Below are 14096 nucleotides of genomic sequence, written 5' to 3'. Positions count from 1 at the left end.
ACTGGATTAAGGATTTAAGGTCAAAATGAAATTTTAACGTTGTTGCATTTCATGTTTTCCAATTTGTCATTGACTTTTGGTAGAGTTTGAATTTGCATAGTTGTGACTCCGCAAATCATTAAAAAAATATGACAATTGAGCCGATAAAAATAAAATTTAGTTGATTTAGTTGTTATATAGATTGTTTTGAGTTTAGTGTCTACATCTAAAGCATGTAATTTGCTTTATTTGTGACTATTAGAAATGTCACTCCAAAATTAAGAAAATACTAAAAAATACCATTCGTAAAATTAAAAAACTACTAGAAAATGAAACTCATAAAGTTACTAATAACGTTGCTATGTTGTTTTTACATGCTATAATAGTAAACCAATCAATTTTATTTTTGAGTTTAAAATAACAGAAATCTAGACCCAAAAATCCTAATCATTTTAAAAAAATGACATACAATATCTCCATCCGTCATTTCCAAACATTACAAAAAATTAGTATGTACTTCCTTCGTCACATTTTGACCCTACACAATTTTAGAAAATAATTCAAAAAATCAGTTTAAAAATCTGTGAAATGCAAGTCCTAATTGTATATATCATGTGAAAATATTGATCCCATGGAATAAAATAAAATATGATAAAATTGTGAGACAAACATTATTAAAAATACATGATAAATTATATGGTACGGAAGGATAAATAAATCAAATCCTCACAATCATGGAAGAACATATATACCTAAATTGAAAAGGTAATACATTCCTTCCATTAGTACACGTATTTAATCGATACATTCCTACCATTTTATTTCCTCTTTCCTTAAGTTCCATTTTTTGTTTTTATTTCGTTTTTCTTGTTAAGGTATTTCAGGGACTTTATATTTGACCAAATTGGGTTAATTCAAAATAGAAAGCAAACCATGAATTCGGAGAGGGCGTGGTCGTAGCAAATATCAGGAGTGGAGGTAGCGGAATTGTATTATTTGGAAATTCAGAGGTTTTGAACTATGCCTCAGCCCGCTCTTATACAACGCTCCTCATTATAAATATCCTCACACACATTACACGCACTTCTCCCTTTCCTCCACACTCACTCAACGAGCTCAGTAAACCTATACATACATTTTGAATCTCTATATCGCTTGATGATCGATCTGCTCAATTTGAGAGGCTAACGCTGCTCTCAAAGCTCTGTAGCTGCAGTAGCGAGCTTGGTCCTCCGATTTTCTGTGTTCGTCTCTGTTTTTACTCGGCGTTCACGGAATTTATGCATTTTTTGTGTTTATTTATATTTTTACGTTTTTTTTTGTGCTGATGTTTTTGCTTTGTGTGAGCGTTGTTGTGTTTATGAGTTTTGTTCGGTTTTTAAATGAAAATGTTGCTGCTCATTTTTTTTGAGCATTTTTCCGCTCTGATTTTGAAATTTTGAATTATTTTGCATAGATCTGAGTTGGAGGCTCGATTTTCAGTTTTGCATTTCTGGTATTAACTTGCGCTTTGAGGAGCTTTGTTTTCGCTAATTTTGTAGCTCATTTTGCGTTTGTTGTGGTCTTTTTGTGTTTTTAAAAAGAGCGGAAATGGCAATGTGAGTGAAATAAGGAAGATATATTTGAAGATTTGTGGAGATTTAGGAAACATTTTCACAATCTGACTGGATTATTAGTGTTTAGTTGAAATGAACAGATTCTACTAAAAATTGATTAGTATTAGTATTTTTACCTTTTTTATATCACAGATTTGCTATATGATTTGATGAATCAAGAAAGTAACCGTATCATTTTGAAAATTTACAGCCCTTGTTGTGTTTCTTGCTTTCCCACTTGTAATTTGAACTGACGTTGACTTTAATTTTGGTAATTTGAATTTGCATCCATTTGACTATGTAATGTAATGATTAACAAATGTGATACTTGTGACGATTACCAAAAGATTTAGTAAATTTGCTTGTTTTATGGGTTTGTGTCTAAAGCATGTAATTATTAAAGGTGTATGACTTCAAGTTCAAACGAGTTTAATTTGCTTCAATGCCGATTGTAATTTCTCCATAAACTGAGTAAAAGCTCAGAATTAAAAGGCATGAGCAAAGGAATAAAGCACCAAATGCTAATCTGATGAAATATTTGAATTTTGGACAGTGCTTATATTGATAGGCTACGTTTGAAAGGAGATTTAGCTTGTTTTTAACATGCATTATTTGTAATCCTTGCAGCAACCATGAAGGCATGCTAATTTAGTTCCAGAGACTCTTATTCAATGAAGCATGCAGTCATGAATGACGAGAATAGGTCATCCAACCTTGGGGAGCCTACTGCAAGAGTCACAAGAGCACGAGCAAAACTCTTAGGCTCATCAAGTGGATTGCCACCACTATATCCTTCAGCAAAACAAGATGACAAACGGGTCTCACGAGCAAGCTTGAAAAGAGCTGCACCTGACAAACCAGCAGAGAGTTTGGCCGCTAGTCGCCCGCATAAGAAAAGGGCTGTTCTTAAGGATGTAACAAATGTAAACTGTGGAAATTTGTACATAAACTGCATTGATGCAGCGAAAGGTCAGGTGAGAACGATACCACCGGAGGTTCTCCACCTCTCATACTTCACTGTTTCATTTTCACCTTCTTCATTCTTCGATAAATATTTGTTGAATACTGTTTCATTGGACATTGCATTGGACATTATCAGCCTATCAGGCAGGACAGAAAAGGATCTTTACAGAAGAAGGGAAAGGTGGAACCTGCTTGTTTGGCTAAAAAATCCGAGGGTGTGGAAGTTAAAGTTGAAAACATAGTAGATGAGATACACGACGTAAAGGCGGAGGGATCCCGGGATATTTGTCCTGCTGTAGATTTGCCAACTGAACCAACTGAAATTACAAATGAAGAAGTGTCAGCTGCAGCAGATTTGGTTCCTTTGAAGATAGACATCAAAATTTTTCCACAACGGGGTCCATCTGATAGAGGTTAGATTATTCACAATTCAACTCTGGAATGTTAACTAAAACCTATATTGTAATTTACAACAAATTAAACATGTCGATATTTTTGGGAAACTTTTTACAACAGTACAGTGAAAATGTGACATGCCAAGGTAAGGTCTGTCAATACAACATAATCACCTACATAGCTTGGATGATGCGAATGGTACTTATATTCAATACTCTAGAGATCCTTGAAGCAAGGTACTTGGAGAAGATCAAATTAAAATAACTGAATATAAAGTTAGCTGAAACTGTAGCTGTTTAAGTAGTCTGGTCATTTATACCCATGAAATTCTATGTATTCATTATTGTTGCTCAATACTTACCATAAGGTGCAAATTTGACTCCACATTTGACATTTTTTGGCTATCCATGCAGATGAAGGCGCACTTTGCATAAAAGAGGAGAGCTTGGAAGAAAGGGGAGTTATTGATATAGATTCAAGACACAGGGATCCGCAGATGTGTAGCCTTTATGCAGCTGATATATATACTAGTTTATTTGCAAGACAGGTTTGTGCAGATTGACTAAATGTTATAAGCCTTAAATTTGTTTCTGCTATTGTCTGAACTTGTGGGTGGCTCAGCATGGGATTATCAGAGGCCTTGGGTGATATTGCTTCCACAAGTTGCACTTTCACAGTCCATTTAATTGTCGATTAGGATGGATTATGTGCTTGATTCATCTCTGGTTCTTTCAAAATTTAAACTCTTCATGATGTGGATGGTGTATAAAACATTTTCTTGTGATTAGGATTGATTGAGAAACTTCTTTTATCCATTATTAATTATGTTCGTTCTTCTTTCAGGTTGATCGAAAGCCTTCACCGGATTACATGGAAAAGTTGCAGCAGGACATCACCAAGGGCATGCGGGGTATTTTGATTGATTGGCTTGTTGAGGTAGTTTGCTTACTCTTATACCAGCTGAGATCTTATCTATATATTACCACCATCTTTCCTTTGACTTAATTAAGATTTTCCCATATGAACTCTATGTAGGATCGGTTAGGTGTTTATTTCAATTTTACAGAATACACAATCAGATTTTTAACATCAATCCCTTTTGTAGTCTTAGGCAAAGATAAGGAGAGTCTCATTTCAAACAATTTAGTGAGGGAAACAACAGTCATTTTCAGAGCTTTTTTTTTTAAAATTTTTATTCACTTTCAAGTCATTTTATGTATACTTTCTCTTTATCAGGTTTCGGAAGAATATGCGCTGGTTCCTGATACTCTGTACCTCACTGTAAATCTTATAGATAGATACCTGTCTGAGAATTACATTGAGAAGCAAAAGTTGCAACTTCTTGGTGTAACATGCATGCTAATTTCATCGTAAGTTGTTCACCATTTTATATTTACCAAGGAAAAAATGGTTTGTTTTTTGTTACTACATGCAACCATATTTCATTTTCTTTTCTAGGCACCACTCATATTAAAGTGTTGGTGGTCACTAGATCAGTTTTCTTCAATTATATCAAGATAGTGAGTTTAGTTAGTCGGGAGATTTTGTTTTCATGTTTTGTCAACTTTGTGTACTGATTTTTCTATATATGCTGATTACCCTGTAGGAAGTACGAAGAAATTTGTGCACCTCGCGTGGATGAATTTTGCTTTATCACCGACAACACCTACAAAAAAGAAGAGGTGCTCAATTCGCTTTAAAATAACCGTTTCCATCTTGCGTACTGATGCAGAAGAGGCTGTTGAATCATTTTCTCTATTGTTAGCTTTATCTTAGTGCTTCCTTTTAAAATACTTAGGCAAGATGATGCTCTTGTACCAAAATTTGACAACAGCATAGCCGTCCTAAACTATTCTAATTTCAAGTATCAAAATCTCTCATTCTGCATCTGCTAAAATTGTAGATGTGCATTGACAGGTGGTGAAAATGGAAAGCCGAGTTCTGAACCTCTTGAGATTCCAAATATCCGTGCCCACTCCGAAGAAGTTCCTCAGGTATGCACGGCATCTTAACTCAGCAATCTTTACTTGTTTTTAATTTCACACTGAGAGCTGACTGTCTTTAAATTTTCATCTGCTTGTTAACTGAAGGAGGTTTATTCAAGCAGCACAGTCTTCTTATAAGGTAGAAAAAAAATCCTCTAAAGAAGTTGTTCGTTTCTACCGAAAGAAGTTACTTCAGCTTGACTAAACTGCTCCCATTTCTCAGGTTCCTTCTGTAGAGCTGGAATTTCTGGCAAATTACTTAGCAGAACTAACTCTCGTTGAGTACGGTTTCCTCAAATACCTTCCATCCCTAACCGCCGCCTCTGCCATATTCCTAGCTAGATGGACTCTTGACCAGTCGGAAAATCCATGGGTTCGTATTCCTAACGCCGCTCAATCCTATCATTCCTCCCATTTTCGAGTTCAACTATCAAAAAACCAATAAAATCACCTCTTGCAGAACCCGACTCTGGAGCACTACACGAGGCACAAGGCATCAGAGCTGAAAAACACAGTTCTAGAATTGCAAGACTTGCAGCTAAACACAAAAGGAAGCATGCTCAACTCCATCCGTGAAAAGTACAAGCAACCTAAGGTAACCAAGACAGAATCCTTCTATCCACAAACAAGTTAAGTTGCAGTTCGCATTCTTCTAACGTGTTGTTTGTGACATCAGTTCAAATGCGTCTCTACTCTGCGGTCACCGAAATCTGTTGAGTCGCTATTCTAAGCATAACAGCCTCGTCTCCTGATAATATTTACTTCAACCAGCTGACTTGGTGAAGACCAGCCACTGCCGGCAGATAAGTGGACACTAATGGACGCCGTCCCCATTCTTTACTTGTACATCTTGCAGCATCTGTTAATCCCACCCATTGATTTTGTAAACTAATCAGCTCTGGTGCTTCCAGAAAGGCTTTTGTAACGGCATGAATGTAATGTGGAGCTACTACTATTTATAAAAGCACATAATGTCTCTCATCTTTTCTGTTTTTTTTTTGAGTTGGTTGTGAGAATTCTGGTAACTCTTGCTTCTTGAATCTGTCGATCAACACCTTCGTCATTACATCAATGGTGGTAAGTTATTCCTAATAAATTTGACTTCTCTCTCTCATCTCCAAACTTCTGCAAAGAAAATTTAAAATTTTAGGATTGGTGGTGTGATCGTTGGGTTTATGAATTTTAATTGGGGCAATCTTTGCACTGAATTTTAACGTATGTTAAATCTAACCCATTCCATCTCCTGAAATTTCTTAGTCCAAGACTCCAAGCCATGTTACATCAAATAATGTAAACCTCTACTGATTTTTTTCATACAGGTAATGGATATTTAGGGTTGAATACTGCATTTTTTTTTCATTATATTCACTAAATAAGTGCAACATTCGAGGAGAAAATGAATTTAGTACTAGTACTAGTTTGAAATAAAAAAGTTTGTTCATCAATTATTCATTATATTATATTATTAAAATTAAAATTCAATTAAACTGTTTTTTTGCAACAAGTCTGTCTCATAGATGGGCCCCGAATTTAATAATTTTGGAGATGGGTTGTATGAAAGAGAGAGGATATAGATGAGTTGAGAGATGTACAAGATAATAATTATAATTAAGTTGGCCAAAAAAGGTAGGAAAACAAGAAACAAAGTGAAAAGAAAATGACTAACAAACAACAGTTAGTTCAGTAAAAATATGAACTAAGGCAGAGACCCTTCCCATGCCCTTTCCGGGGAAGAGAAATAGACATTTAAACATTGAAACAGCAGATTCTGATTAGGGTTTGTAACAACAGGCGGGGCGTCCTTACCATGCCAACTACGGCGATTCCGACATGGCTCCTTCTCGGTTTCCCCCACCACAAAAACCCCCAAGGCAAGCAGAATCATCAACGCCCACTCTACACCAAGCTTACCAGAACTGCAGTCCTACCTGTCACCGGCTGGAGACTCGCGGCATTCTCCAGACGCTCCCACACTTCCTTCCGTCTCTCCACCTCTGACTTTTTACGCGCTTGGTCCTCCTTGTAATTTGCAATGCAGGCCACAATCAACGTGTCGTCCATCTCTGCCAGCATCCGTTTCACGTTTAGAGTCAAGTTCAGGACAGCCTGGTTCCAGTGGTGCTCTGCGTTTCTTTCCAGAGCTGGGAACACTATTGGCACAATAACTTGCCGGTTGTGCGCGATTAGGTTCACCACTTGATCGTTGTTCCACAGGAAAAGAGCCCTTTCGGCTACCTGCATAGTCACCATTGATGTATAAAGACAAAACTTGCTAAAATAGAGAAGCTCTCAAGAGAGTAAATGAGGGTTCAAGAGCAAACAACGTCGTGTGAAATACACCAACCAGCAAAAACCTATCTCGATCAAAACAACCATTCCTGCCAACTTGTGTTAGAGTGAACATAAATTGAAGATTTGCACTAGAAACAAATATATGTGCCCATAGATCATGTAACCAGAGACAAATAGTATTTAGCATAAGTAACTACACCAAACAAAACAATCGATATCGTGTAACAAGTTGAACTAAACTCCAAAAGCCAACGAAGGAAACCATTTACCTGAAAATGGTAGCTATTGATGCAGTGCCCAAGACGCCAAAACAGAGGAACCATGACCTTTTGAAACTCAGCCATGTTAATTATTTCAAGAATCTCCTCCAACTGACCCAAAAACATCACCTCCTTCTGGCTATTCGTGACAGGCCAATATTTCAAAAGCCCCTTAATCACACAACCAGCCAGCTTCGGCTCCTTCTCAATAAACTGGTTCACACAATATGACAGCTGCTGAAAGTAAACCGCCAGTGACTTTGGCTTGTGCAGAGGAATCAGTACCCTTGAAAGAAAGATCTTGTGTTCCTCCTTTAGAGGCAGAGCGAATCCGGTGATCACACTCCCAAAAATCTCTAACAACTCTGCAATCCCATTATGTTTCTCCGTCTCAAACACGAATCTGTAGAAAACACTGCTCATACACTTCCTTATAAATGGCCGATGAACCATAAACTTCCCATATACCCTATGAAGAATCGCCTTCAAACAGTCCCTCTCCCGGGGATCCTCTGAATCAAACAAGTCAATGATTCTCACAATAAAGGCGCAATTGATATACTTCTTGGCGACTTTAGTTTCCAAAGAGGGCGAAGTCACAAACTTGAGCAGGAAATCATACACTATCTGTAAGTGTGACCAGGCCGGATCAAATGTTGGCTCGTCATCATTGTCATTATCACCTGAACTCGAGCTACTAGACCGAGTACTTGGTGGGAAAACACGAAACAAGTTAACTGAGCACATCTTGCAAGAAGCTAAAATCGCGGGCTCTGTGAATTTCTGGGGGCTCTGCGATACAAAATCAAGCAGCTCGAGCAATGTGGCTCGTTTAAGCTCCTTTTCTTGAACATTCTTCATGGGATCAGTGAAATCAAACACTACACAGCAGAGGCTCAGCTTACTTATGAAAAGATTCATCTTCTCAGAGCTTGGGACGTCCTTGAAGGCTAGCAAAGGCTTGATTCCAGCAATCACACAGGCCGGAAAGACTGCGGCTGAAGCTTTTTTCGCAGCAGGGCCGCCATCAGACGACGAATTCGGCCCTGGGCTAGGGTTTCTTGGAGAATCAGAATCTGATTTCTGGGATTTCCGAGGCAATTTACCAAGAATTTGTTTCCACATTCTGGGTTCTCGATGATTTATCCAAGGAAAAGCTCAAGAATATAGCTCTAAGAAAAAAAGTCTAGAACTTTAGTGCTTCAAATTAAAGGCATTTTGGAGTAAAGAATAGGGAATGAAAGAAAACCTAACCCAGAAACATAATACTAACAACCAATGATGATAAAAAAAATTGGGCACCTGAGAAAAAACCAACCTAAATTGAAAAATATCCTAAAACAATCGCATAAATCACACAAAAATACGAGATCTTTACACAAATTCTGAACAAAATAACTATAAATTCATCAATGCACCCCCCAAATTCCTCAGCTGCTCCCAACCAGAATCCAATGAACAACCCACCGCAAATCAACAGAGAAAAACCTAGGATTCCTCAAAAGTGAGGAGAGGGGAAAATAAAAGGGAAGACAAAATTGCAAAAACCGCAAATACACATTATGATCAGAGAGGGGAAAAGCTGGGATCTTTAGTTACACATATACATTGTGTTATGATATATGTGCAATAAAGGTATCTGTGTTCGTGGGTGCCAGAAAACCTAGGAAATTTGCCATTGATGGGCCGAGAAAGAGAGGGGCGTCGTCAATAATCTCATCACAATTTTTCTTTTTGCGGTTGTTTGTTTCAAGAATTCAAAATGGAAGGGAAGAAAACAAATTGGGAATTGGAAAGAAATGAGAAATGGAAATGATGATGCTTGCGCTTTTTCACAGTGGTTCAGAGTGAAGATCCACCATCACCACGACATGGGATTTCGCCTTTTGGTCCATTCTTTTTTATCAAATGTTTCCTATTTTTCATTTTATTTACAAATTTTGTGATGCAATTTTATTATAAGTATTTTCATAATTTCAATAATGATTTTTTTTATAAAATTCCTATAATGCCAAGATTGAAAATATAACTAGTCTTTTAAAAATGAGAGAATTTTAATTCATTTAGGAAATTGGAAATGTGTCATGTGCCAAGATTGTGGCCTTGTGGGCTCTCAAAAAAGGAGCTTTATCATTGGAAATTTGTGTCTCCTGATATATATAGGCAACCTATTGATAAAATGCCACCTGATAATTTCATAGTCTTGCATATTATGCCACTACTGATTAATATTCATGATTGTTAGGCAGTTGATACTATATTATTACTTCATTAAACTATTTCAAAATTTGTAGTTTCAAAATTAGAGCAATAGAACTGATAAGATCATTCCGGTTCAAATTGAGAATGTCGATTCCAAAATGAAAATCGTAATCGTCGATCAAAATTATTAGTTTCAATCAGTTACCCAAAATCTTTGAACTATCCACATTTTTCTTCAATGATATAGTAGTGTCTTTTTTTTGTTCATATACCTATATTTTTTTGTTTTTATAATAAATATGAAAAATACTACGATTTTATTCATTTTTAACACACAATATCCGTTTAAAGTTGTAGTAATAAAATGTGAAACAAACACCATCTCATATAAATAAGATCAATGGATGAGATTGAGTCCTACCTACTACACTAACTACAAGGGTTAGTAAGTAGGGAGTACTATTATATGAACATTTTCCTTTCTTATGAATTTAATTTTGGAGACGAATGTATAAATAGGCTAAAATTTCAAAAATACAAAAATTATATCGCGAAAATTCTAAATTTAATTTGGAGCGCAAAACAACTTTTCTGTTTCTGCAAGACTACTAGTACTGTATTAAAAATCGCAAACCAACTTATTTTCGTATAGAAGCTCCCATCTCCTCAAGAAAACATGAAAAATAATATGCAAAACTTGTTTAGAACAAGACTAACTTATGTATAGGTGAAGAAAAAAACATTTAAGACAACAAAATATAGAATATGAGGATTAATTCCTTTTTCATGTAAAAGTGGAGTAAGTGCGTAATGACGTTGATAATTAAGAATGTAATTGTACTTAATTACTAATGACCCACCTAACCATAACGAGGGGTAAAAAGTCTTTTCGTCTCTTTTTTTTTTGGGAAAAAATTTCCAAATCGAACGGTTCAAAAAGAGAAAAATAATAAGATAAAGAAAAATCTGACGTCAAAAAATTATTATAAAGAGATGAGAAGAAAAATGAGACGAAGAAGAATCGTAAATGTAAATAATTGCAATATTTGGAAAATAGGAAAAACCCAACTGCTGAAGTAAATAATCAACAAAACGAGCTTCCATCTACCAGAAAATTTGGCTCTGATTCTCAGCCTTCGTCAAACCCTAGTTTGAGTTGATTTATACAGGTGAGTAATTAGATTGTTAATTTGATTAGTTGCTAGTGTTAGTACATAGGTTTTGCACATGTTTTAATTCGTGAATGGTTAATTGATTAATGACTTCGTTTTACTTCTCCAATTCTATACGGTTTTGATTTTGATTTTGAGTTTACTATGTGTTTGGACTGTGGGCGGGTATTATGGAGATGGTCAACGATCTAATGGTTCAAAAAATATCAATTTGGGGTTGTTGGAATTAGCTGGGGTTGTTGGAAATTGAAGTAATTCTGCTATTTCTTTGGTATTTTTGGTGTTCTTTTTAGCTTGTGTGACGGTTTTTTTGGTTTCTATTTAACTTTTTTAGGTAACTGGAATTTGTATAGACTAATTCTATTTCTATTTGTAGAATTCTTTCTAATTCGGTACAGTTTGAAGATATAAGCGTTGTTCTTTGAGCTATTCAGATACAGTACACTCTTTTCTCCAAAAGCTTTTCCACGGTGATTATTTGGCTTTGTTTTGATTGAGAGATGTAATTTGTGTACGAGTGTATGAATGGAATGAGCTAGCTTCTAATGATTATGCTTTATGTGGTGTGAACAGATAAGGTCAAACAACGCCCTTAAGCTTGGAGATATTACTGCTACTTAATTTCAGCATTGTAGGAAAGGATCTGAAGGTTTTTTCTAGGCCAGTGTCCCATGTTTCCAGAGTGTTGTCTAGGATTGGTCGACTTGAATGGATTTTCCCATTCTGGGACATCATCATAAAATTTTAACTGACGAAACCGATTTGTTGATGGAGGGAGCTAACAGTCGCAGTGATAGTGAACACGTTATTGACATAACAAGAAGTGGTAGTGCTTCTTCATCTAATTCATCCAATGAAAGGCCATCACCTGGTTTGGAACAGCAAATGAGTGAAGACCTGCCATCTACTAGTTCTAGGGTTCCCCTTTATCAGCCTCAACCTTTTACTGCCCGTGGGTCAATCTCAAGGAATTCACTAAGTCGAAGAGGAAGTACGCGCAGTCGTCAAAGAAGTCCATTAAATTCTGGGTTATGGATATCTGTTGAGCTTGTATTAACAGTCAGTCAGATTATAGCTGCTATTGTTGTCTTTTCCTTGTCGAGAAATGAGAAACCACATGCCCCTTTGAGAACATGGGTCATTGGATATGCATCTGGTTGTTTGGCAATACTTCCTCTTCTATATTGGCGTTTTAAGCATCGTAATCAAAGTCAAGAGCAGGACTCATCTCAGAACGGACAAGATGCTTCCCTGAGCAATAACTCTGCTGTTCCTTTCTCGAGGAGATCAATAAATAGAGAAGATAGCTGGACAACTGGTACAACAACTAGAAGCACTCAAAGTAATGAATTGCTGAATTCAAGGTAATGGTTGTTGTATTTGAGAATTTTGGAATGCAATGCTATGCAACTTCTTCTGACTTGTCATCTTCATGAAGCCAACGATTCTGAAATTGCAGCTACGGAAAAGTTTACTGATCCTTATATGGTTTCCATGATAAGGAAAATTTTGGTAACATGTCATAGAAAAAAAAGATTGGTTCATACAGATTTATGTAATATTTGTTGGTGATCAGGGGTGGGGCTGCAAGGGGTTTGGGGCTGCTTAAGAGACATGCTGGAAATATTAATTTTTATGTGTTTTTTCTTCTGGTTGTTGGTTGGGGAGGGTATTCTCACCTTATACTGAAGCTGCTTTTAACTTATTGTTTAAAACTTGATACAGCATTTTATGGAATTGTCTAGTATGGCCTTACACTCTACACTTGATGTAGCTGATATTCGAGCTAATCTATTACAATTTGCACATGCTTCTTCCACCACATAGCTGTAGTGTTGGGTATCTTTTTGCCAATCCTGTAGTCTAAGAAGAAGCCATGTTGCCTCTTCGAAGCTGTGTCACTTTTTCTATGTAGAAACTAGGAGTCTTACGAAAACATTCTCGTGATATTTCAAGTACTTGCACATAGGCAGCCTAATATATCTGTGCTACTGTGTCAGGCTTAAGGTATTTGTCGAATATTTAAAGCTAGCTTTGGACTGCTTCTTTGCTGTGTGGTTTGTCGTTGGAAACGTATGGATTTTCGGAGGCCACTCGTCTTCTGCTGAAGCTCCAAATTTGTACAGGTAGTGCATGAGAATATCTACTTGCTAGAGCTGGTATGCATGGCAAACGTTTCTTATCTAATGATGCCGATTTGTTTGCAATTTTTTCCACTTGCAGGTTGTGCATAGTGTTTCTGACCTTCAGCTGTATCGGATATGCTATGCCTTTTATTCTGTGTGCTATGATCTGCTGTTGCCTCCCCTGTATAATATCAGTCCTTGGCATCAGAGAAGATTTTGCTCAGAACCGAGGAGCTACTCAAGATTCGATTAACTCTCTACCAACATATAAATTCAAAGTGAAGAAAAACAAGAACAGTAAGGAACATAATTCTAATGCATCCGAGGGTGGGATAGTGGCCGCTGGAACGGAGAGAGAGCGCATAATATCAGGAGATGATGCTGTAAGCTTCACATATCTCCATCTCAAACAATGCGATTAAGTTTTTCTCAACTCTCGCTCTTGAATGGGCGATTTGGTTGTTCATATGTTATCTGCAAATGTAAGTATAACCTTTGAATTATGCTCTCCTCAACAGGCTTGTTGCATTTGCTTAGCGAAATATGTGAACAACGACGAGCTCAAGGAGCTACCTTGCGCTCATTTCTTCCACAAGGACTGCGTGGATAAATGGCTGAAAATCAACGCCACATGCCCACTCTGCAAAGCCGAGGTTGGTGATACCCTTTTCAGCTCGCTCACTGCAGCAACTGCCAGCCTGCAAAACAGCACCATGTTGTATCGGTGAGGAAAAGTAAACGCAAAAAAAAGAGCTCGGACTAACTTACAAATTGTTCTTTCGCCAACTGTGCATAGTCGATCACGAGGAGGCCCAGACCCACAATTCTATCTTGTGGTTTTCGGGCCAAATCCGCAATTCTGTTTCATGGTTTGGGGTTGAAATTGTAACCCTATGTCATGCGTGGTTTAAGGGTTGATGGATTAGATTCTACTGTTGTAGTTTGATCTATAAGTGTTCTTTGCCTAAAATACTGTGAATTGTGTAGAACATTGCCATGTATTTCAGGATGGGATAAATGGTGGATGTAATTGTAATGTAATATTGATACATGTTCATTCACATACTAAAAACTGCCAAATTATTGAAAGGGTAATGATTTCACAATTCTAGAAAGAAAGAAAAAA

General features: G+C 36.9%; 3 protein-coding genes and 1 long non-coding RNA gene across 6 annotated transcripts; 2 read left to right on the top strand and 2 right to left on the bottom strand.

Moving 5' to 3' along the window:
* Positions 1-1033: 1033 nt before the first annotated feature.
* Positions 1034-5901, top strand: LOC121751924 (cyclin-A2-2-like). The gene is made up of 12 exons (XM_042146747.1): positions 1034-1223; positions 2202-2548; positions 2674-2950; positions 3347-3480; positions 3777-3869; positions 4170-4303; positions 4540-4615; positions 4851-4927; positions 5024-5057; positions 5142-5291; positions 5379-5513; positions 5595-5901. The coding sequence occupies exons 2-12, from the start codon at positions 2246-2248 to the stop codon at positions 5646-5648; spliced, it is 1467 nt and encodes a 488-aa protein (XP_042002681.1). The 5' UTR covers positions 1034-1223; positions 2202-2245; the 3' UTR covers positions 5649-5901.
* On the bottom strand, positions 2508-3420 carry LOC121751926. Its single transcript, XR_006040214.1, has 3 exons — positions 3295-3420; positions 2726-2854; positions 2508-2639 (listed from the first exon to the last, which is right to left on the bottom strand). It is a non-coding gene; the product is annotated as an uncharacterized LOC121751926 (long non-coding RNA).
* A 13-nt stretch (positions 5902-5914) lies between the features above and the next one.
* LOC121751925 (serine/threonine protein phosphatase 2A 57 kDa regulatory subunit B' kappa isoform-like) lies at positions 5915-9353 on the bottom strand. 2 transcript variants are annotated; one of them, XR_006040213.1, is made up of 3 exons: positions 7480-9353; positions 6725-7153; positions 5915-6043 (listed from the first exon to the last, which is right to left on the bottom strand). XR_006040213.1 is itself a non-coding variant. In XM_042146748.1 (2 exons), exons 1-2 carry the CDS (start codon positions 8593-8595, stop codon positions 6815-6817), a joined length of 1455 nt encoding a protein of 484 aa, XP_042002682.1. In that variant the 5' UTR covers positions 8596-9353; the 3' UTR covers positions 6498-6814. The 2 variants fall into 2 exon arrangements, 1 of the variants encoding a protein (XP_042002682.1); XM_042146748.1 differs by lacking the exon at positions 5915-6043 and having other exon boundaries at positions 6498-7153.
* A 1331-nt stretch (positions 9354-10684) lies between these two features.
* Positions 10685-14059, top strand: LOC121752241 (E3 ubiquitin-protein ligase At1g63170-like). Of its 2 annotated transcripts, XM_042147200.1 has the most exons (6): positions 10685-10841; positions 11221-11314; positions 11418-12208; positions 12845-12970; positions 13068-13353; positions 13489-14059. In XM_042147200.1, the coding sequence occupies exons 3-6, from the start codon at positions 11553-11555 to the stop codon at positions 13696-13698; spliced, it is 1278 nt and encodes a 425-aa protein (XP_042003134.1). In that variant the 5' UTR covers positions 10685-10841; positions 11221-11314; positions 11418-11552; the 3' UTR covers positions 13699-14059. The 2 variants fall into 2 exon arrangements, with proteins under 2 accessions (XP_042003134.1, XP_042003133.1); XM_042147199.1 differs by lacking the exon at positions 11221-11314.
* Positions 14060-14096: the final 37 nt, after the last annotated feature.

The sequence above is a fragment of the Salvia splendens genome, chromosome 10, assembly GCF_004379255.2.
Source record: "Salvia splendens isolate huo1 chromosome 10, SspV2, whole genome shotgun sequence".
Taxonomy (NCBI): Eukaryota; Viridiplantae; Streptophyta; class Magnoliopsida; order Lamiales; family Lamiaceae; genus Salvia; species Salvia splendens.
This window is presented reverse-complemented; position numbering and strand designations above follow the sequence as displayed.